General features: G+C 48.4%; 1 protein-coding gene across 1 annotated transcript in view; it reads left to right on the top strand.

Moving 5' to 3' along the window:
* Positions 1-1,064: 1,064 nt before the first annotated feature.
* Positions 1,065-22,623, top strand: part of ALOX5 (arachidonate 5-lipoxygenase) — a 46,113-nt gene continuing 24,554 nt past the window's right edge. The window contains exons 1-3 of the mRNA XM_027530748.1: positions 1,065-1,316; positions 7,624-7,822; positions 9,742-9,823. Coding sequence (XP_027386549.1) covers positions 1,167-1,316; positions 7,624-7,822; positions 9,742-9,823 — 431 coding nt within the window. The 5' untranslated portion in view covers positions 1,065-1,166. The remainder of the gene's footprint in view (positions 1,317-7,623; positions 7,823-9,741; positions 9,824-22,623) is intronic.

Genomic DNA, 22,623 nt, shown 5'->3' with positions numbered 1-22,623 from the left:
TAGGTGTCTGGATTCCAATTTTCCTGTCCTGGCCTCCCTCCCTCTCTGGCTGCCCTGCCTCCCACTACACACTGACCATCTCCAGGCCTGAGATGTGTGACTGGCACCTGACTCCCCTCAGTGCCCACCTACACCCGGCCTATTGTGACATTCCAGAAAGGCTGTGGAGGAAGCCCATGCCCACGGAAGTTTCAAAGTACCAACTCAGGTGTCACCCCTGAAAAGCTTTGCTGACGCCCCACCTGGGCTCCTCTTCCCGCCCTAGACTCCCCGAGCACCCCTGCTCTCAAGAATCACAGAACTGCCCCAGTCGCGCGGCCTCCCACTCCCCCTGGGGCCTCAGTGAGAGCAGGGGCTATGTCTGGTTTTTCTAGGGGGTCCCTGGAGCCCAGCCCTAATGCCTCACAGGAACTCGGGACTGAGGGAGGCCGAGGCAGGAGGGAAGGGTGAAGAGTGAAAACAATGACGGAGAAACGGAGTGAGTGAACGGAGGGACAGAGAGAGCGAGGAGGGGTAGCCGCTGAGGTGCAGTCAGTCCCCTGACTGCTAAAACACACGCCAAGTCGAGGACTTGAGGTGCAGGAATGGGTGACGCTCTTGATGCGAGTCCGGCGGGGTCAGAGCTGCGGGAGGGCGGGCCCGGGGGCGGGGCGGAGGCGGGAGCGGGGCGGGGGCGGGGCGGGCCCGGGGCGGGGTCAGAGCTGCTGGAGGGCGGGGCGGGGGCGGGGGCGGAGGCGGGGCGGGTCCGGGGGCGGGGTCAGAGCTGCTGGGGGCGGGCCCGGGGGCGGGGCGGAGGCGGGAGCGGGGCGGGGGCGGGGCGGGCCCGGGGCGGGGTCAGAGCTGCTGGAGGGCGGGGTGGGGGCGGTGCAGGGGGCGGGGCGGAGGCGGGAGCGGGGCGGGGTGGGGCGGGCCAGGGGCGGGGTCAGAGCTGCGGGAGGGCGGGCCGGGGGCGGTCCCGGGTGCGGGGGCGGGCCCGGGGCGGGGGTCCCGGGGGCGGGGCGGGGCGGGGCGGGGGTCCCGGGGGCGGGGCGGGGCGGGGCGGGGGCGGCGAGGACCCGGAGCGCTGGGACTGAGGAAGCTGCGGAGCCGGGGGGAGAGGTGCTGAGGCGCCCGAGGTTCCCCGTGCTGGCTGCGCCCGCGCCCCGCGGCCCCCGCTGCCCGTTGCCATGCCCTCCTACACCGTCACCGTGGCCACCGGCAGCCAGTGGTTCGCGGGCACCGACGACTACATCTACCTGAGCCTCGTGGGCTCCGCGGGCTGCAGCGAGAAGCACCTGCTGGACAAGCCCTTCTACAACGACTTCGAGCGCGGCGCGGTGAGGGCGCTCGGCCGGGACGGGCTGGGGCGGCCGCGGGGCAGGGTGCGGGCGCGTCCAGGACCCATCGGGGTGGCTGGGACCCAAGCTTGGGGGCGAGGGGCTGAGCACTTAACTGAGCACTTGCCCAGTTAAGGATTGCGCCCACTTCGTGGGACTCCATAGATGGCGCCTCAGCAGTGGAGAGAATGAGGAGGGCCAGGGATCCAGAGACCTGAGTTCCACCAGGGCCTGATCACTAGCTCGCTCCGCCCCCATCCCGGGCGTCAGTTTCCCCAGACATAAAGTGCAAGTCTAGGAGTCCTGGCTTCGGGTTGGTCTAGGAGTCCCAGCCGGTGGCTCAGTGTGGCACTAGCTGATGTCCCCACACCTGGGCAGCTCACACTCCCAGGCCAGGTTCCCAGAGGGATGCAGGGCGAGGGAACGAGAGACCGAGGCCAGGAGAAGATTTTTGCAAACCTGGAGGTTTTCACTGGCTCCCAGCAGAGTGTACACCGGGGAACACTTCCCCCCGGAATGTGAGTGTTCAGAGAAGGAAGAGGGAGGAGGGCTTCCCCTTTCCCCACCTCACCAGAAACCCTGGTGCCCTGGGAGTACAGGGAACAAAGGGACCCCGTGTTGACTGCGCCTCTAGTCTGCGGTGCCACGCGCTGCAGTAAGGTTTCATTCGGAAGTGGATTCCCAGTGTTGACCTGGGCGTGAATTCTAGCCTGTAGCGTTCTCTGTGAGCACAGAGGTGCTCACAACTGGTCCTCACCAGGTGTCTGGTGCCCAGTCCACTGGGTTTATTAAATGATCATTATACTTAAGTGCTCATTAAATGTGGTGATAGTCCCAACACACTATAGGTACACAGAAAATATCTGTTCCCTTGTGCCACTCCCAGCTTCTGAACTAGACCGTAAAGATTTAGTTTTCATGAAGCTGTCTTTTTATGTCTTCATTATTTTGTTGAACCAAAAGGAATTACTCATAGTTGACTATTTTTGACAAATAAAACTGGCAATTTCATATGGTTCAACCAAACACTTCTTGGGTAATATTCATGAAGCACGTTTTAGGTCTGCAGAGCCTAAAGTCAGCCAGTAATAGGCCACTCCTTTTCCAGACTCAGAATGGGCTTGATTCCCACCCAGCTGCCTCAGAACCTCGCTCTGTAAGTCCAACTGACACTTAGCCAGGTTCAGCATACTTATGCGGCTAGAGAGTACCCTTCTGGAAGAGTTTTTAGGCACTGAGTATAAGAACTACCTCCTGTTGTTTGATTTCCCCAACCAGGGACCTGGCCAAGAGGATGGTGGTGCAGGAGGGCTAATGAGTCATCCATTTGGGGTGATGATACCCTCAGCTGTTTCTGAAGCACCATCATTTGCTTCCATTATTTTGTGGCTTCCACCACCATGTGAGGAGGACAGGCTGCAGGCTGCTTGGTCTTTATAATCTGTCTTCAGGGGGTCCATTCTCCTTCACACACTATGCATCGGTGTCTACGCACCGGTGTGTTCATCTGTTCAGCATGGGGCACGTGGGTGTGGCTTCTCAGAGGGGAGATAAGGATGTGACCAGAACACGGGTGTTGGAAGAGAGATGAAAGCATCCCTCTGTTCACTATTTCCCCACCCTGAGAATTCATTCAAATGACATTGTGATTAAACACCTCGGTGAGAGTCCCAGAAGCAAATTTCAGAAGAGATTTGCATATCACATTTCCATTGGGGTGAGAAGGGGCACTTCAGGAGGGGCACTGCAGGGGACTTGCTGTCTCCAAAGGCTCTTTGAAAAAAATCAGCTTTTGAGAAAGTTCCCGTTGATGCAAAGTTACTCCACACTTGGTCTTGCACAGCCCTGAGCTACTTCCTCGTTCTCCAGACAATGTCTCTTTAAGGACAATCTGTCCCTTTGGGGTAAAGGTGAGGGAGAAATCTTAGAAGAAATACTTGCGGAGAAGATAATGCTATCCCATTTAACCTGAAAAACATTACAGTCATTATAGTAATAACAGTAATGGTAACAACAATAAAGACTTTTTCCAGGCAACCAATTCAGACATTTCCAGGTCATTGTCAGGTCAACACCGCACTCCCCTCACTCAAAATTCAGTCCCTGTAATGAACAGGACTGCTTTTTTCCCCCACCAATAAATTGAGTCACAAATCACTGGTTATTCTCATCAGAGTTCTGCAGAGTGATTCAGGACTGGAGTGGGAATCAGAGTCTTTCACAGGTGAGATTCTCCTGTCAAGACAAGTTGGTGTTTCTTTGACTCTGTCCATTTAAAGTAATTCAAGTCCAGGTGGGATGACTTTCACAGATCGGAAGACTTCTGGGAAATCTTAACCTGAGCCTTTTTCATTCCCTGGCAGCACTGTTAGGAAAGCAAAAGGCCATAGGTGCTGTTTAGTATATCTCCTTGAATGTAGTCAGTGAGTGTGAACAAGTCTTACAGCTTCACTTCTTAAATATTTTCAGTGAATATTCTTACAATATGTTCATGAAGAATATATTCTAGAATACTGCCTTCCCAGAAAGACTATATTAGTGAAGAATAAGGGCTTCCCTGTTGGCTCAGATGGTAAAGAATCTGCCTGCAATTCAGGAGACTTGGGTTCAATCCCCGGGGGAGGGGTGGGAGAGATCCCCTGGAGAAGGAAACAGCAACCCCTCCAGTATTCTTGCCTGGGAAATCTGAAGAAAACATATTTCCTTCTGATCCTCAGTCTATTCTTTACCTGCCCTCTCTGCGCCATCTATTCCCTGCGTTCTGCCTCTTCTTCCTCCTTCTCTTCCTTCCTCTGCTCCGTTCTCCTCACAGTTCCCCAATGCCTGGAATCTCTGTCATCTTTTCTGCTCCAGTTTCTCCCTTCTGCTGTCTCCTAGATTCTCCCAGGTCCCCAGTTCTTTGCTTCTTTAATCTCCCTAACCACTGCCCCTTTTCTCCCTCTCTCTGCCCTGCTGCTGCTGCTTCTGCTAAGTCACTAGCCTCTCCCTATCCACCCCTTAATCACCTCCCTCTCTCTGCTCCACAGCCCCCTCCTCTCCCTTCCCACCCCCCATCAGCCCCTCGTTAGCCCCCTCCACAACAGGCAGTCCAGGCTGGACCACATCATGACTGTTCTCTGTCCTTCCTGTAGCAGGAATCTGGGGCAGAGACAAAGGAACCTTTCTTTAAATGTCGATATAAAGATCAAAACAAAAACTGACCACCTAACACTTTGCTGAAATATTCCAAAGCCTTAGGGTTGTGTGTTCAATGTTGAGTTGAGAGCAACTGGATGAAATCAGCAAGCTGGCCCTTCTGAGAAAGGAGGCTAGTGAATATCAGGTTTCCCTGCCTCCACGTCTCTCTCCAATGCCCGACTGCTGCACCCACCACTTCTGCCCCAAGAACTCCATGCACCAGACTCCCTCTCCCATATGTGAATTCCTCACCTCCTTTCTCCACATTCAGAATGCCCTGCTCATTCCCCTTCTCCACTCAGCCCACCTCCAAAATCTTACCAACTCCTAAGAGCTGCCTCAAATGCTATCTCATAAGAAGCTTCTCCATGTCCTCCACCCCACTCCACATCACGTTCATACTCCATAGAGGGCTTGAACCCGGGCTGAAAGCCAGGTCACCTGGCTCCCAGACCAAGGCTTTTCCCGTGATGCGATCATCGGGAGAAGTGAGAGGAACCCAGACTGGGCCATCACACAGGTATGGGTTCTAATCATGGGGCCACCAGTTACTTACTAGCGTGGTAGCTGCCTGACCTCAGCCTGAGCCTCAGTTTCCAGCTATAAAATGAGATGATCATCCGCTCGCCAGGCACATGTGCTGTATTTAGTGTGTGCCCTGCCATCCACTGTCGGCCCTGTAGACTGTGCAGAACGGACGTGTGATGTTAATGAGTCAACAAGCATAGTATCCATCCGCACACCGGCCCAGGGAGAGGAGGAAGGAAGGTCATTACACCTCCGGCTCTTTGCTCCTTCCTAAGACCTGACTTTTTGTTTGATGGACAGGACCCTGAGATCTCCCCGGTGGCCCCCTCTATCCTTTGTGACTCTCCAGCAGCAACTCTCCCAGAAACCAGTTTCCAGTCACCAGACTGTCCCTAGACAGCCCGAGTGAGGACTGAATTCCTCGGACCCTCGTTCACCTCCTGGGGCACTGCTCCAAAGCAGGGCCAGCCAGAGACCGGCCAGACGCGCAGGCCTGTCCTGCCCGCTCCCCGTCAGATAGCATACTGAGTCCCTGTAAGTCTGTCCACTGATTCCATCCCAGGTGAAGCTCAGGGCCTTCCACCAGGTACCTGTAGGGGCCACTGGGGCTGGGGGACCTGAAGGGTCCATTCTCCTGTGACATAGGTGAGACAGGGTGACCCGGCTCTCCCTTCCCTCAAAGAAGCTACTTCATCTCTTCTTTATCAGTCGCTACCCACAGCTGGACGTCTGGCCCTCCCTCTGAGAATCGCCCTGGAGAGGCTCCGGGGGCTCCATCCCACGTTCCTGAGAATGTCCACCTCAGATACTCATGGCTCAGTGGCTGTTCTCTCCCCCTTCACCTCAGCCTTCCTGCATCAGCCCCCAGACACCTGCAGCCCCCGACCCCCACCCCTACAGAGCCTCAGGAAAGCCACTTCCCCTGGAGCCGCCACCCGGGGCCCAGGATTCACCGCACTTCACCACATGTCGACTTCCCTCTGCGGGGTCTGCGCTGCCAGCAGCAAGACGCCTGCAGACCTCACTCGGCCTCAGTTGAGTTCTCAGTGAGAAACAGTTTCTGGCAACAGAGTAGCCAGCCCATGTGGTGGGTCCCTGACAGGTGAGCCGCTCATCTGTTCTGCCGTATGCCCCACCCTTCAGGCAAAAGAGCCCTCCCGTCCCATGGTGTGTCTCGTGAGAGAGCAGGGATCACAGACAAGTGCACAGAGAATGTGACCCCCAGCCCGTGGGGCCTTGGGCAGGGAGGGGGCTGTCTGTACTACAGATCGTCGACCCCTGGGGAGAAGGCGGCAGGCCCCAGGTTGGGAAAGGAGTCCCAGTGAGGGGCTGGATGACCAGAGGAGCTGGGAGGAGGGAGAGGAAAGGTCCAGACCACAGGGAACTGGCAAGAGGCTTCCGCTTTCTGACCATAAGCGTCTAGCATCCGCAGCAGCAAAGATACGCAAACAGCTCCCTGTGCTCGGAGCCAGAGGGTTTGCTGAAAATACCCAACTTCCCACTCTTCTTAAGAAGTCCTCCCAGGGGTGTCCTGGGGTTTGGAGGGCGAGCATGGAAGTGGGGATGCACAGGGTCTTGTGCACGATGAACACCCATCCCCTCTACTTATCTCACTATTGCACTGACAACTCTTTAAGTTCTGCCAAGGAAAAACCTCAGAGATGGGTGAAATCTGGCTTAGAAAGTGCCTCAGATGGCACTGAGTCTGGGGCTTCCCGAACCTGCTGGTCTTCAGAACACCCGATGCAGTGTTCGAGCCCCAGCCTTCTCTCCCAGCCACACATAGGGTGAGGAGGGCCTCCAGCAGCACTGCCGCCGTGCCGGCTCGTCTTCTGGGGTCAGGAGCCTGGCAGCAGCCCTGGGTGCAGTGCTGCGCGTGGCCTGGGACAGACAGCAAGGCCAGCCTCAGCCCACCACTATGCCTCCGACGTGGTGGGAACCACTCATCTGATTTTCTTGGCATCACTGTGGCTCAGGGAACTGCAGAGGCCCCGGGACAACTTGAATCTGTGTGACTTCACTTTCACCCGAGCCTCCTCATTTTCACCCAGTTATCTGGGTGATAACTGATAACGAGAGACATATGGAAAGGCTTGGACTGGAAGTCCAGCTCTGCAATTAGTAGTGGAAGTGGGACTGAGTCTACTGTCTGCATCTGAGACACGGGCACAGCCTTCCCTCCTCCCAGGGTGCCTGTGGAATCGACACAGCAGCAGTGAGCCCTTTGCCAGTTGCCCCTGTGTGCAAGGACCAGTTTGCCTCGCCCAGCCCTGTGGGGAAGCAGGGCCAGCAGCCTGCTGCCCTTGTGAGTGGGGTCAGCTGCAGAGGCCCTCACAGCCTGGCCTGGAGGAGGCACTCCTGCCTGGAGACTCCACCTCCCCCATCCTGGGCCTTGTGAAGACAGCAGAAGGTCTCCCTCCAAGCAGCGCGATCACTTACTCACTTCCATCTCCCGAGGGCAGAGCTGGGGGACTCGGCCATCTCTGTCACCCAGGGCGCAGCACAGAGCCATGCCAAGAGCAGACATCTCTGCTAAATGAGCTGAGGATGATACGAAGGCTCAGGGGCTCCCAGACTCTGATTTGCCTTTTCTCCTTCGCAGGTTGATTCTTACGATGTGACAGTGGATGAAGAACTGGGCGACATCCAACTGATCAAAATCGAGAAGCGCAAGTACTGGTTCCATGACGACTGGTACCTGAAGTACATCACGGTGAAGACGCCCTGTGGGGATTACATCGAGTTCCCCTGCTACCGCTGGATATCGGGTGAGGGCGAGATCGTCCTGAGAGATGGGCAAGGTGAGCGGCTCAGTCTCCGCCCACCTCCTGGGCTTCCAGAAAATGAGAGGGTTTTGGGCCCTCCATCCCCGAAGAACTGTATCCACGGGAATAATAACAATGCCGCCCATGGCTGAGCACCTGCTCTTCGCCCTGATGCACCTGCAGGAAATGTGACTTCCTCTGGGTACTGATAAGTCCCGGGCTCAGAGGGTGGAGTGACAGGCTCCAAGCTCCATCCAGCCATGTCCCCCCTCTGCCATACAGTCCTTCAGGGGAAGATTATGAGCCCCCCACTTTTGTCAGAGGGTAACCAGGGTCTCTAGTAGCACGTACGCCTAGGACGTGTCCCTGGATGGATGGTTCTCCAGTTTAGTTCTTGGCTCTCCTCTCTGGGAGGTCACAGTGGGGCTTGGGCTCCTAGGGATCCCACTCAGGCCAGGGAAAGGAAGGAGGTGACCAGGAGTGCCTGTGCACCAGCTCGGAGGAATCACGGGCAAGGCTCACGCTCAGTGGTCACCAATCATTAAACCTGAAGTCTCACCTAAAATGTGCTCTCTTATGCAAGACCCTCAAATGTGCAGACCCCAATCTGATGCTTCCTCGCGAGGCCATTCTTGGTAAGAGACACACAGCTAGTTTGGTTGGAGGTGGAGGAGAGAGACGAGATGGTGGGGTCAGCTCAGGCCGCTTCCCCTCTGAACAATGCACCTCCCCACTCTCTCACCAGCCTCCTAACATGATTCAAATCCGTGCCTGGTGCTCTTAAACCCTCAGACCACATCCCGTTGTTTCTGACCTGGAATTTAACTCAAGAAAGAAAATTTCAGGAGCATTTCTGAACTAGATGATTGGGGCAAGAAGGATTTTTACCTTCTGTCCTCATGGCAGGGAAAGATCACAAAAGCCGTCCTGTCTTTTGGTGGCCACCATGGAAAAGGTCACAGACTGGACACTTCTCTTCTACCAAGGTTTTGAAATTGCGAGCTCCACTTCCTCCTGCCCCCCTGCCACCCAGGGTCTCAGCTGTATAGTGCAGTCCTTCTTCCCACAGACCCCAAATCTCTTTCCAGCAAAAAAAAAAAAAATGAAACATTCAAACTGGGATATTTGGAAGGCATAGGCCAGTGTGGAAGGCCATTAGCACTGCTAGTCCTAGTGGGGTGGGGGAGGGAAAAATGCCAGAGTAATTCAGAAGGGGAGAGTCCTGCAGCCAGACTTGCCTTGGGAGGAGCTATAGCCCTCAGCAGAGATGCAGACAGTCTGAGGAGACACTGCAGAGAGGCTGAGAAGAAATGTCTTCTCCTCACTGTCCCACGCCCTCCACTCTCTAGCCAGGGTTCCCAGTGGCTTGACCCAAAGTGAAGCCCACTGATGCACTGATCAGGGACCCTCAGGGATAAGACAAGATGAAGGGTGGATCTGGAGGGGCACATGGAAGCCACCCTGCATGTCTCACTGATCCGTTGCCCTGTGGCAATCTTAGTGGCTTTAAATAGCCATTTTATCTTGCTCATGACCTTAGGGGTCAGGAAGTTGGGAAGGGCTCAGCTGGGTGGTTCCTCTGTGAGCCGTGGGCAGCCACTGAGGGGGGAGGGCTAGAGAATCCACTTCTAAGATGGTTCTCTCACGTGGCTAGAGCTTTGGGGCTCCGCGGTCTCTCACTCTCCACATGGCATCTCATTTTTGAGGCTTCCCCATAGAGCTTAGACTTCTCACAGTTTGGTGGTCTCAGGGGACTCATGCTTCCTAAGTGGTGGTGGGCTTCCGAGAAGCAGAACGTGGATGCTGCCAGTTTCTTCACACCTGACTCTGGAAGCCGGCCTGCGTAACGTGCACCGTATTCTGTTGGCACAAGCAGGTTTCTGGGGGAAACCTGAACACTGGATGTTATTTCTGTCCTTCTCTAGGCTCATTTCACATATGTGCTTTCTTCACAGCGAAGTTGGCCTGTGATGACCAAATTCACGTTCTCAAGCAGCACAGACGCAAAGAACTGGAGACACGGCAAAAGCAGTATCGGTGAGTATTGGTGAGACCGAACAGCCATGGAGCCATGGTTTCTTCTGTCTCAGAGGCATAGCTGTGCCCACCACTTATGGCCATCAGTGTTGGTATGTGATGACCAAAGCACCAGATCCCTTCAATTCCTCTCAATACCCAAGCTCCACCTTACCACCACTCCAAGCAGAGATGGTGAAAGAGTTATGAAAGATGTGGAATCAACCATATTGACATTTGGAAGCAATGGGACAGCATTCTCTCACTTCCCATTGTAGGGATTACACCTCACTTTTTATGCCTTCTTATCATACTTACCATAAAGTATGACTTCCCTGGTGGCTTAGATGGTAAAGCGTCTGCCTACAATGCGGGAGACCCGGGTTCAATCCCTGGGTTGGAAAGATCTGGAGAAAGAAATGGCAACCCACTCCAGTATTCTTGCCTGGAGAATGCCATGGATGGAGGAGCCTGATAGGCTACAGTCTGTGGGGTCGCAAAGAGTCGGACACGACTGAGCTACTTCATTTTTTTTTATCATACTTAAGTTATAAATGTGATACATGATCCACAAGAAAATTGACAAATCTTTAGCAAACAGACCAAGAAAAAAGAGAAGACTCAAATTATTAAAATTAGAAAGAAAAGAGGGAACATCAATACCAACCTCACAAAAATTAAAATGAATGAAAGGGAATAGAATGAATAACTGTATACCGACCTGTTAGATAACTTAGATGACGCACTTACCTGGTGGTCCAGTGGTTAAGACTCTGGATTTCCAATGCAGTGGACACTGGGACATCCATTCAGTGGCATTGAATTATGAATGCATGCTAAACTATAGATGAGTCTCAAAAACATGCCAAACGCTATTTACAAAAGGCTGTATGTTATGTGAATCTCTTTTTGTGAAATTTCCAGAATAGGCAAGTCTATGGACAAACATTAGATCAGTCATCAGCTAGGGCTGAAAGTTGGGAATGGGTCGTGGGGAATGACTATTAGCTTGATGCAAAGTTTCTTTTGGGGGTGAAAATACTCCAAAATTAGATTATGGTGATGGTTGCACAACTCTGAAAATATGAAAACCTTATAATTGGATGTTTTTAAGGGATGAATTTTATTGGATGACTTTCATTAGATGAATTTTTACGGGATGAGAAAATTATATCTCAGTATAGCTGTTTTTCATCTTCACTTTTATTTATTTATGTGGCTGTGCCAGGCCTTTGTAGTACCACACAGGATCTTTGGTTGTGGCATGCGAACTCTTAGTTGCAGCCTGTGATGTCTAGTTCCCCGACCAGGGATTGAACCCAGGCCCTCTGTATTGGGAGTGCGGGCTCTTACCCACTGGACCACCATGGAAGCCCCTTAGTACAACTGTTTTAAAAGATAATACACATGAGCAAGAGTTCACACCTGAAAAGTGATGCTCAATGGGCTGTATGCAGCCTATAATTTAATGGGAATTTGTGGAATTCTGAGTGAATGGAGCTTTTATTATCTTTCCATTTTTGTGTGCATTTTTAAGTATTTCCTCAGGATAGATGCCCAGGAGTGAAACTGCTAAATCAAATAGTATAAATTATTAGTATGTGTTGACAAATTTCTTTTCAAAAATCTTTCAGCTAGTTTTCAGGATCAGTGTGTGGGCATCCATTTCACTTAATACTTGCCAAAGCTGAATAGTATCTTTTATTTTTTAACTTTCCTAGTTTGTGAAAGCATCTCTTAGCTCCTTATTCTTCCCCCGCTTCTCAGAGACCCACTCCTGCCCAGTGGTTGAGAAATCCCCATTGAGACCACTGATTCCCCAGTCTCAAAATTATGTTTAGCTCTATCCGCCTTTCCTTCAAAAAGTTACATTTCCATGAAACAGAATGGAAAGTGAAAGAGTCATACACATGTAGATATATTTGATATAAATACATTTTGATGTATTACAAAGGCGCTGATGGTGAGTGGTGTGGGGCTTTTCAGCATCAAGCAGAATGGAAAGGAGGCAGAGAGAGAGGAAAAGGAGACTAAACTGAACTCTGCATCACGGTGTTCAGAAAACTTACTTTTGGATTGAGTAGGCTTACATATTAAAGGCAAAACTGTTAACACTTTTAAACCATAAAAGATTCTTCTTCATGACCTCAGGAAAAAAGATTTTTCAAATAAGACTCAAAATGCCCTAACCATAAAGGAAGACTAATCTCACCTATTTCAAAGTGAGGAAGTCCTGTTCCTTACAAAACAGCACAAAGAGACTGAGAAGGCAGTTCACAGAATGATGAATGAGAATTATTATTCAGTGTGTACCAGGGATCTCTACAAATCTGCAAGAAGAGGATTGTCAGTTCAGTAAAAAAATAAAAAAGACACTTGCAGTCACTGCACAAAATGTGAACAGCAACATACAAAAAGGTGCTCAGCCTCATTTGTAACCGGAGAAATGAAAAGATCAGAATGAGCTATTGCTACTACTACACTACACACACAGGCAGAGCTGAAACCACCTGACAAGGCCCAAGGGTCAAAGAAGGCGTGCAGGGTGGGAAGGCTCAGGCACTGCTAACAGGGCTGGAAACTCAAACAACCTCTGTACAACACAGTGTTGTAACATCTGATGGAAGTCAAGCTACATTATGATCTGTGGCTCAGAAGCTCTGCTCCTGGATCCAAATCCAGGTGTGCAGCTGCACCTGGACACATGCACAGAGACGGCCACAGCAGTGTTACTTATGAGAGCAAAACAACAGAAACCACCCAGTGCCCATCAACAGTAGAAGAGAGGAATAAATTATGACAACTCCACCCTGCAAGGAAGAGCGATGAACTGCTGGCACTCAGAGCAACATGAACAGACCTCACACACACAGTGCTGAACAGAAGCAGCCATGTCTGGTCAGTTCATGAGGCTTGAAATTATATTGTTTAGGGAAACTTGTATAGCAGTAAAACAATAAATAGCAGCAGGAAGTGATTATTATAAAGTTGAGGTGATTGGGGAGGTTGAGTGGGCATGAGGGGGGCTGAGGCTACTGGCAATGTTCTGATTCTTGATCTGGATGTTGCTTACACAGATGTTTTGTGCATTTATCATATGTGAGTATGTGTGTGCATATATATATATATATATACACGCACACACACATATGTTTATATATTCTTTTTCATAGTAAAAAAATTTTAATGAAACTTTTATGATTTAAGTACCACATATGGGAGAATAAAGGGCTTCCCAGGTGGCACAGTGGTGAAGAATACGCCTGCCAATGCAGGAGACACAGGAGATGTGGGTTCGACCCTGGTTCAGGAAGATCACCCAAAGGGCAACCAACTCCAGTATTCTTGCCTGGAAAATACCATGGACAGAGGAGCCTGGTGGGCTACAGTCCATGGGGTCACAAAGAGTCGGACACAACTGAGCAACTGAGCGTGCGTGTGTAATGTTAAGGATCTATGAATTTGCGACTTGTAGAATATTTGTGAGTAAGCCTCTCAGCTCAGGCAGCATGTGAGCTTGGAGACTTTTGTGCTTGATGCAGCGCACAAGGCATCGTCCAAGAGCGCTGTGCCGCCCGTTCCCATCCTAGGGGATTGCTGTTCTCATACCCCTTCCCTTTTCAACCCATTTCAACCACAGCGGAAAGCCCCCACAGCAAGTACTCCACGTGCTTGTGGAAGGAAGGAGGAGTCCTATGCTACAGTGAGTTAAGCAGCAGCAGAGAATCTGCGAGTTTATGTGCAATTAAGAGAGTGGACAGCAGATTGTATCAGTTCCACACTAATTCTGGCTAAGATGTTAATTCTTATAACAGGCATTTTGTCTTAACCCAGTATTTTCCAAAATGCACCCTGGAGCATTGGTCCCCAAACTTTCTCTCCAGAAAAGTGTTCCATGGTAAAACAAGTTTGGGAAACTGTTTATCACATTCTCCTCCTGGAGGTTCACAGTGCACATAAGCACTGAGAATTCTGAGATGTTTTGGGGTAATGATCCCTGGTTGATCTTTTTTAACCCAAGAGTTCCCGAGAGAATTTGATGTAGGCCTCAATGTCCTGAAGAAGGAGGGCTCTGTTAAGCTCCTTTGGGAAACACCCCTTCCCCAGGGAGAGGTGGATTCAGTGGTGTGTTGATCTTATAGGGATGGGGCTTTGGCAGGGTCTAGAGAAGCCTGGTGGGCTACAGTCCATAGGGTTGCAAAGAGTCGGACATGACTGAGCACACACCACACACGAACGCACAGGGACACGGGGCAGAGGGTATTCTGATGAGGTTGTCTGCTCCTTTCGTAGATCTAATCATTATTTTTCTTCTTCTTTCTGCTCATCTGTTCTTTTCAGAGCTCCTCCTCTGTTTCCGTTTAGGAAACACTGAACTTTGCACAGTCTGCGTATTCTTAGAGTTCCTCTTTCACATGAACCCTCAGGCTTCCAGATAAGAGTTTGAAAGTAAAGTTAACAGCTAAGAATAGTCTCCAGAACATCAGAGGCTGGCAAATTCAGCTGGTTCTCTTCACTCACTCAGCCAAGCTGGAAGACGGAGAAGCCCACGCAGTGCATAACGCAGCACGCATGTTCTCTCACTGTGACCGCATGTGTGGTGCACAGTCACACACACACAGAGCAAACTAGAGTGCAGTGGGTTTTCGTCTACATCATTTAATCTAATCATTCCATGGCTTGCTTTTCCTTCCCCTGTGATTCTGTTGCAGACAGCTGCCAACTGATAGGTGCCGTCCATTCATTTCGGAGAAGGCAATGGCACCCCACTCCGGTACTCTTGCATGTAGCCTATGTGTAGCACACCGTCGTGTGAATATACCATCGTGCTCCCCACTCCCCTGCTGGTGGGCATGTTGGAAGGCTTTCATTTCTGGCCGTCACAACCCAGTGCGATGAGTCTCCTCATACATCTTGGCTCCTGATTTCTTCAATGAGTTGCTCCAGGGAACAGACAAAGGAGCGGACCGCAGGGTTGCAGACCACGTGTTAAGTTTTCCAAATATTGCCTATTGTTTTCCAAAGGGCTTCTGCCAGTTTTCACCCCAGGAGCTGTTCCTGAGTTGCTGTTTCCCTACGTCATCCACCCTCTTTACACCCTGAGACATTTTCATCCTTGTCAGTATAATGTATGTGCAATAGCATCTCACTGCTTTCCTCATCCTTAAGTTGCCTCTGTTTCTTGCTTTATGTGACGGTGTCAGAGTTTATTCAGCCGTTCTCCTACTGATGGACATTCAGTTTGTTTCCCATTTGTATACTGGATTATATTTTGTATTAAAACCAGTGCTGCAAGAAGCAACCTCATACAAACATCTTGATGTACTGGTGCTCGAATTACTGTCAGATTAATTTCCAGAACTCACATACCTGGCTCACATCATCATTTGTCACTTTAAGAAATAATGACAAAATTCTCTCCCCAAACTTTTACAGCAGTTTTCAATCTCACCAATGTTATATGAAATATACTATTACCTATACCTTCGCTAATGCCTGATGACATCAATTTTTCAAATTTTTAACAAAACAAAAGGCCCTTATCCTGAAGTAAGAGCCTACTGCTGTCTTAATCTGCATGCCTCTGACCACTGGTGAGTTTAGCCTCTGCTTTGCTTCTTGTTCAAATTGCCTGTTTCTACACTTTATTTTTCTATGAGTTCATTATTAATCTAAAGGGGTCTTCGTATATTGGGATAGCATCCCTTTGTTATATGTATAGTGTATGTCATTTATCTTCTGTTGCTCTTGCCGCAGATTTCAGCTCTTTATTTTCTTAATATATGCATCCTTTTTCTTTGTAACTTTTGGGTTTCCTGCTTTGCTTAAGCAGGCCCTCCCCATCCCAGGGTTACATAAGTACTCATATTTTTCTAATATTTTTATAATTTTGTTCTTGACTTTAGGCTTTTAATTCATCCGCTATGTACTTTTATACATGATGTGAAATTGGAGTCAGTGTTTCTGGTATCATTTGTTAAGTAATAAGTTTCTTCCTGCTGCTTTGGGATGACCCCACGGCACACGGAGCTGCTGTGACAAGCGGGTGCGCAAGCTCTGCAGTTGATGCCTGGGCTCAGCCCCACTTACTGCCTCTGTGAAAGCTGTCCAGCCTCTTTGCGCCTCAACTGCCCCATCTGTGAAGTGAAAGAAATGATAAGACCACCTCTTAGGGCTTTGAATGAAATAGGTCACACTATGAAAACACATTGAGTATTTGACACACAGAAAGCAGTGGGTGAGTGTTAGCTAGTTTTAGCTGTTAGCTACATAGGATTAGCTATTTTCTTGGGTCTGTTTTTCTACCCCATGACCCAGCATCATCTTTTGGTGATCAGAACTTTCTAATAAATGTGAATGGTTGTTTTGCTATCTCACTGTTCTTTTCAGTTTTTCATAATGAGAATTGCTTTGAATTACAAATAAATGTGTCCCGTGCTGGCATTTTAATAATGTTCCATCTTTCCACCCACTTAGATCTATGTGATGTCCTTCAGTGGAATTTCCACTTTTATTCATGAAGTGCTTTCACCTTTCCAGTCACTTTATACCAACGGAAACTGTAGCTGTTACCATTCTAAGTGGGATATGTTTTCCATTTTAAATGAATATTGCTGGGATAAAGATGAATTACTCATTTTTCACTATTTACTTTGTATTGATACCTTGCTGAACTATTTTATTGGTTCTAATTATATTTAAGTGAGTCTCTTTAATTGCCTGGTTATTTGATCATGTTATAAAAGTGATGATACTTTTGTCTCTTAGTTACATTATTTACATGATGTAGCAAGGATGAACAGTAGCAAGGATGAACATCCCTTCTAAGTCTTAATTTTTTAGAAAATGCCTTTGATATTCTTATTTGTTCAATATGTTGTTTTCTGATAAACACTCTTTGCTTATTTATTTGTTCAATATATTTGCTACTGTTTTGTGATAAACAGTAACTTCATGGTTCATTTTAACATCATGTCTGTTTAGCTGAACTTGTTCAATTAATATGGGGCTTCCCTGGTGGCTCAGCAGCAAAGAATCCTCTTGCAATACAGGAGGGGCAGGAGACGCAGATTAGATCCCTGAGTTGGGAAGATCTCCTGGAGGAGGGCATGGCAGCCCACTCCAGTGTTCTTGCCTGGAGAATCCCACAAACTGAGAAACCCGCCGGACTGCAGTCCATGGCGTCACAAAGAGCTGGACGCGACTGGAGCAGCTGAGCGCTCACACGCGCACTTTCAGTTAATATATGAAGACTGGAGCAGCTGAGCGCTCACACGTGCTTTCAGTTAATAGATGAAGACTGGAGCAGCTGAGCGCTCACACGCGCACTTTCAGTTAATATATGAAACAGTAGGCAATGCGATGCCCCAGTCCATGCTCGTCCCCACAACCCCTCCCCACAAAAGTATTTCTCCTGCCCTCACGAATTCCTAGACTTGATGTAAGAGGCTTAAATAATGATCTAAACAATGTGCGTTAAACAGCTGACACTGCCTCCCTGCCATCACTGTGGCCAATAGGAAGCCTAATGCTAGTTCCTTAGTTTCCTTTTCCAGAAGCTTGTGAGTTGGTAGGAGCAGCTCTCCTCCTCTATATCCCTTCCTTCTGCTCCCCTCCTTCCTCCAACTTTCTCCTATTTGGCATTTACAATATAATCAGAATATATCTAGGAATGTCTTTTTCTTCCTTTGTTATTTTTTTCTGTATAGGATTTACTCAGAAAATTGAGGTCTCTTCAGCTTAAGGACGGAGAAGGCAATGACACCCCACTCCAGTACTCCTGCCTGGAAAATCCCATGGACGGAGGAGCCTGGTGGGCTGTAGTCCATGGGGTCGCTAAGAGTCATACACGACTGAGTGACTTCACTTTCACTTTTCACTTTCATGCATTGGAGAAGGAAATGGCAACCCACTCCAGCGTTCTTGCCTGGAGAGTCCCAGGGATGGGGGAGCCTGGTGGGCTGCTGTCTATGGGGTCGCACAGAGTCAGACACGACTGAAGCGACTTAGCAGCAACAGCAGCTTAAGGAAGTTTTTCTCCAATTTCTTTGATTTTTACTCCTCCAGATATTACTCTCTGTCCTTTGGAACTCTGGCTCTCCACATATCAAAGCCTCTATACCCAATTTCCGTGTCTCCTGTGTTTTTTTCTATGGCTTCCATTTCTGTGTATATCGGTGTTACAGTTTCTTCCATTTGGCACAGGGCAGTTCCTGTCATATAACAGGTGCTCAACAATCAGATAATGAATAGACTTTGTCTTCCAGGAGACTGATCAGATCTCACAGTGACTAGTATTCTCTTCCCATTTTTCTATGGAATTTTCAGTTCAGAAATCATGTGTTATGGTTGCACAAAGTCTTTTTAGATTCTAATTACATCTCCTTAAGACCTCTCTAGCTCTCTCTCTTTTTTAAGAAATTAAATGTCTTTTCTGCTTTTTCCTTCCGATTGGTTGTTCAACATGGTCTTCCCAATGGAGTGTGGTTTCTCTTTGCCTACTTATCTATGGCTGTCTTTGGGCCTTGCCCAGGTCAGCCTGCCAGGTCTCTCGGGCACCAGGCCTTGAGTGGAAGGAACATAAGCGTTTGGTTCAGGTGCCAGCTGTAAACTGGCTGGCAGACCGCACTGTCTCCATGCACCGAGAGGCTGCGGTCTCATGACTGCCCGAGGCGGAAGCATTTCGGAGGCTGGGGTCAGCGGGAGTCAGGGAGGTCCTGAGGAAACGTGCTCCAGGTAAACTCTGCACTTAAAAAAACTGGGAATGCATTACCTGGCACCTCTCCCCTCATTGGCTCAGTGCTCGCATACTGAAAAAAATCCAGCTCCACTAAGCTCTTAAAATTGATTAGAGCCCTTGGACTTCCAGTGCCTAAGAGAAAATGTTTAGTAATGTTTAAATTGACTTGACCAACAGTAATTGGTGGCACAGTGATAAAGAATTTGCTTGCCAGTGCAGGAGACACAGGATAGGGGGGTTCAATCCCTGGGTCGGAAAGATCCCCTGGAGGAGGAAATAGCAACCCACTCCTGTATTATTGCCTGAAAAACCCCATGGACAGAAGAGCCTGGTGGACTACAGTCCACGGAGTTGCAAAGAGTCAAACATGACTGAGCGATTGAGCATGCATGTGCCCACAATTGGTAGTTAATACCAGTGGGGCTACCAGATGACTGTCTTAGTTTTAGAAATATATAGGAGATGCCTTGAATCATTTTTTAAAACAAAGGAAAAAATCAATAAATCGGTTGATATTTGTGCATTCACCCACATTTTTAGTCTGGTTAATGTCCCAGCATTGGTGTTAATACAAACAACAAAAACAGAAGGCTCCTTAATGTCTAGGAAAAGAGAACGTTGTAAGTAAACCAACAGCAGGAAATATAAGGTTCTATGCAACAGAAAACACTTTTCAAATGCACCCTGAGTGATTATAAGAGTGCTCATATCCATTTCCTGTTCACCTCTAATGATAATAATGAGAGGCTTACTGGACAAACAGTTCAGTTAGTCACTCACTGGTGTCCGACTCTTTGCAACCCCATGAATCGCAGCACGCCAGGCCTCCCTGTCCATCACCAACTCCCAGAGTTCACCCAAACTCATGTGCATTGAGTCAGTGATGCCATTCAGCCATCTCATCCTCTGTTGTCCTCTTCTCCTCCTGCCCCAAATCCCTCCCAGCATCAGGGTCCTTTCCGATGAGTCAACTCTTCACATGAGGTGGCCAAAGTATGGGAGTTTCAGCTTCAACATCAGTCCTTCCAATGAATACCCAGGACTGGTCTCCTTTCGGATGGACTGGTTGGATCTCCTTGCAGTCCAAGGGACTCTCAAGAGTCTTCTCCAACACCACAGTTCAAAAGCACCAATTCTTCGGCTCTCAGCCTTCTTCACAGTCCAACTCTCACATCCATACATGACCACTGGAAAAATCATAGCCTTGAGTAGATGGACCTTTGTTGGCAAAGTAATGTCTCTGCTTTTGAATATGCTGTCTAGGTTGGTCATAACTTTCCTTCCAAGGAGTAGGCGTCTTTTAATTTCATTGCTGCAGTCACCATCTGCAGTCATTTTGGAGCCCAGAAAAATAAAGTCTGACACTGTTTCCACTGTTTCCCCATCTATTTGCCATGAAGTGATGGGACCAGATGCCATGATCTTAGTTTTCTGAATGTTGAGCTTGAAGCCAACTTTTTCACTCTCCTCTTTCACTTTCACCAAGAGGCTTTTTAGTTCCTCTTCAATTTCTGCCATAAGGATGGTGTCATCTGCATATCTGAGGTCATTGATATTTCTCCCGGCAATCTTGATTCCAGCTTGTGCTTCTTCCAGCCCAGCATTTCTCATGATGTACTCTGCATAGAAGTTAAAGGAGCAGGGTGACAATATACAGCCGTTACGTACTCCTTTTCCTATTTGGAACCAGTCTGTTGTTCCATGTCCAGTTCTAACTGTTGCTTCTTGATCTGCATAGAGATGTCTCAAGAGGCAGGTCAGATGGTCTGGTATTCTTATCTCTTGAAGAATTTTCCACAGTTTATTGTGATCCACACAGTCAAAGGCTTTGGCATAGTCCATAAGGCAGAAATAGATGTTTTTCTGGAATTCTCTTGCTTTTTCCATGATCCAGTGGATGTTGGCCATTTGATCTCTGGTTCCTCTGCCTTTTCTAAAACCAGTTTCAACATCTGGAAGTTCATGGTTCACATATTGCTGAAGCCTGGCTTGGAGAATTTTGAGCATTACTTTACTAGTGTATGAGATGAGTGCAATTATGTGGTAGTTTGAACATTCTTTGGCATTGACTTTCTTTGGGATTGGAATGAAAACTGACCTTTTCCAGTCCTGTGGCCACTGCTGAGTTTTCCAAATTTGCTGGCATATTGAGTGCAGCACTTTCACAGCATCATCTTTCAGGATTTGAAATAGCTCAACTGGAATTCCATCATCTCCACTAGCTTTGTTCGTAGTGATGCTTTCTAAGGCCCACTTGACTTCACATTTCAGGATGTCTGGCTCCAGGTAAGTGATCACACCATCGTGATTATCTGGGTCATGAAAATCTTTTTTGTACAGTTCTTCTGTATATTCTTGCCACCTCTTCTTAATGTCTTCTGCTTCTGTTAGGTCCATACCATTTCTGTCCTTTATCGAGCCCATCTTTGCATGAAATGTTCCCTTGGTATCTCTAATTTTCTTGAAGAGATCCTTAGTCTTTCCCATTCTGTCCTTTTCCTCTATTTCTTTGCATTGATCGCTGAGGAAGGCTTTCTTATCTCTTCTTGCTATTCTTTGGAACTCTGCATTCAGATGCTTATATCTTTCCTTTTCTCCTTTGCTTTTCGCTTCTCTTCTTTTCACAGCTATTTGTAAGGCCTCTTCAGACAGCCATTTTGCTTTTTTGCATTTCTTTTCCATGGGGATGGTCTTGATCCCTGTCTCCTGTACAATGTCACGAACCTCTGTCCATAGTTCATCAGGCACTCTGTCTATCAGATCTTGTCCCTTAAATCTGTTTCTCATTTCCACTGTATAATCATAAGGGATTTGATTTAGGTCATACCTGAATGGTCTAGTGGTTTTCCATACTTTCTTCAATTTAAGTCTGAATTTGGCAATAAGGAGTTCGTGATCTGAGCCACAGTCAGCTCCTGGTCTTGTTTTTGTTGACTGTATAGAGCTTCTCCATCTTTGGCTGAAAAGAATATAATCAATCTGATTTCAGTGTTGACCATCTGGTGATGTCCGTGTGTAGAGTCTTCTCTTGTGTTGTTGGAAGAGAGTGTTTGCTATGACCAGTATGTTCTCTTGGCAAAACACTTTTAACACTTTCCCTGCTTCATTCCATATTCCAAGGCCAAATTTGCCTGTTACTCCAGATGTTTCTTGACTTCCTACTTTTGCATTCCAGTCCCGTATAATGAAAAGGACATCTTTTTTGGGTGTTCGTTCTAAAAGGTCTTGTAGGTCTTCATAGAACTGTTCAACTTCAGCTTCTTCAGTGTTACTGGTTGGGGCATAGGCTTGAATTACTGTGATATTGAATGGTTTGCCTTGGAAATGAACAGAGATCATTCTGTTGTTTTTGAGATTGCATCCAAGTACTGCATTTCGGACTCTTTTGTTGACCATGATGGCTACTCAATTTCTTCTAAGGGATTCCTGCCCGCAGTAGTAGATATAATGGTCATCTGAGTTAAATTCACCCATTCCAGTCCATTTTAGTTTGCTGATTTCTAGAATGTCGACATTCACTTTTGCCATCTCTTGTTTGACCACTTCCAATTTGCCTTGATTCATGGACCTGGCATTCCAGGTTCTTATGCAATATTGCTCTTTACAGCATAGGACCTTGCTTCTATCACCAGTCACATCCACAGCTGGGTACTGTTTTTGCTTTGGTGCCATCCCTTCATTCTTTCTGGAGTTATTTCTCCTTTGATCTCCAGTAGCATATTGGGCACCTACCGACCTGGGGAGTTCCTCTTTTAGTATCCTATCATTTTGCTTTTTCATACTGTTCATGGGGTTCTTAAGGCAAGAATACTGAAGTGATTTGCCCTTCCCTTCTCCAGTGGACCATATTCTGTCAGACCTCTCCACCATGACCTGCCCGTCTTGGGTGGCCCCACATGGCATGGCTTAGTTTCACTGAGTTAGACAAGCTGTGGTCCGTGTGATTAGATTGGCTAGTTTTCTGTGATTATGGTTTCAGTGTGTCTGCCCTCTGATGCCCTCTCGCAACACCTACCATCTTACTTGGGTTTCTCGTACCTTGGACGTGGGGTATCTCTTCACGGCTGCTCCAGCAAAGCGC

This window comes from Bos indicus x Bos taurus, chromosome 28 (genome assembly GCF_003369695.1).
Source record: "Bos indicus x Bos taurus breed Angus x Brahman F1 hybrid chromosome 28, Bos_hybrid_MaternalHap_v2.0, whole genome shotgun sequence".
Classification (NCBI taxonomy): Eukaryota; Metazoa; Chordata; class Mammalia; order Artiodactyla; family Bovidae; genus Bos; species Bos indicus x Bos taurus.
The sequence above is the reverse complement of the archived record's forward strand: the minus strand, read 5'-3'. Positions and strand labels throughout refer to the sequence as shown.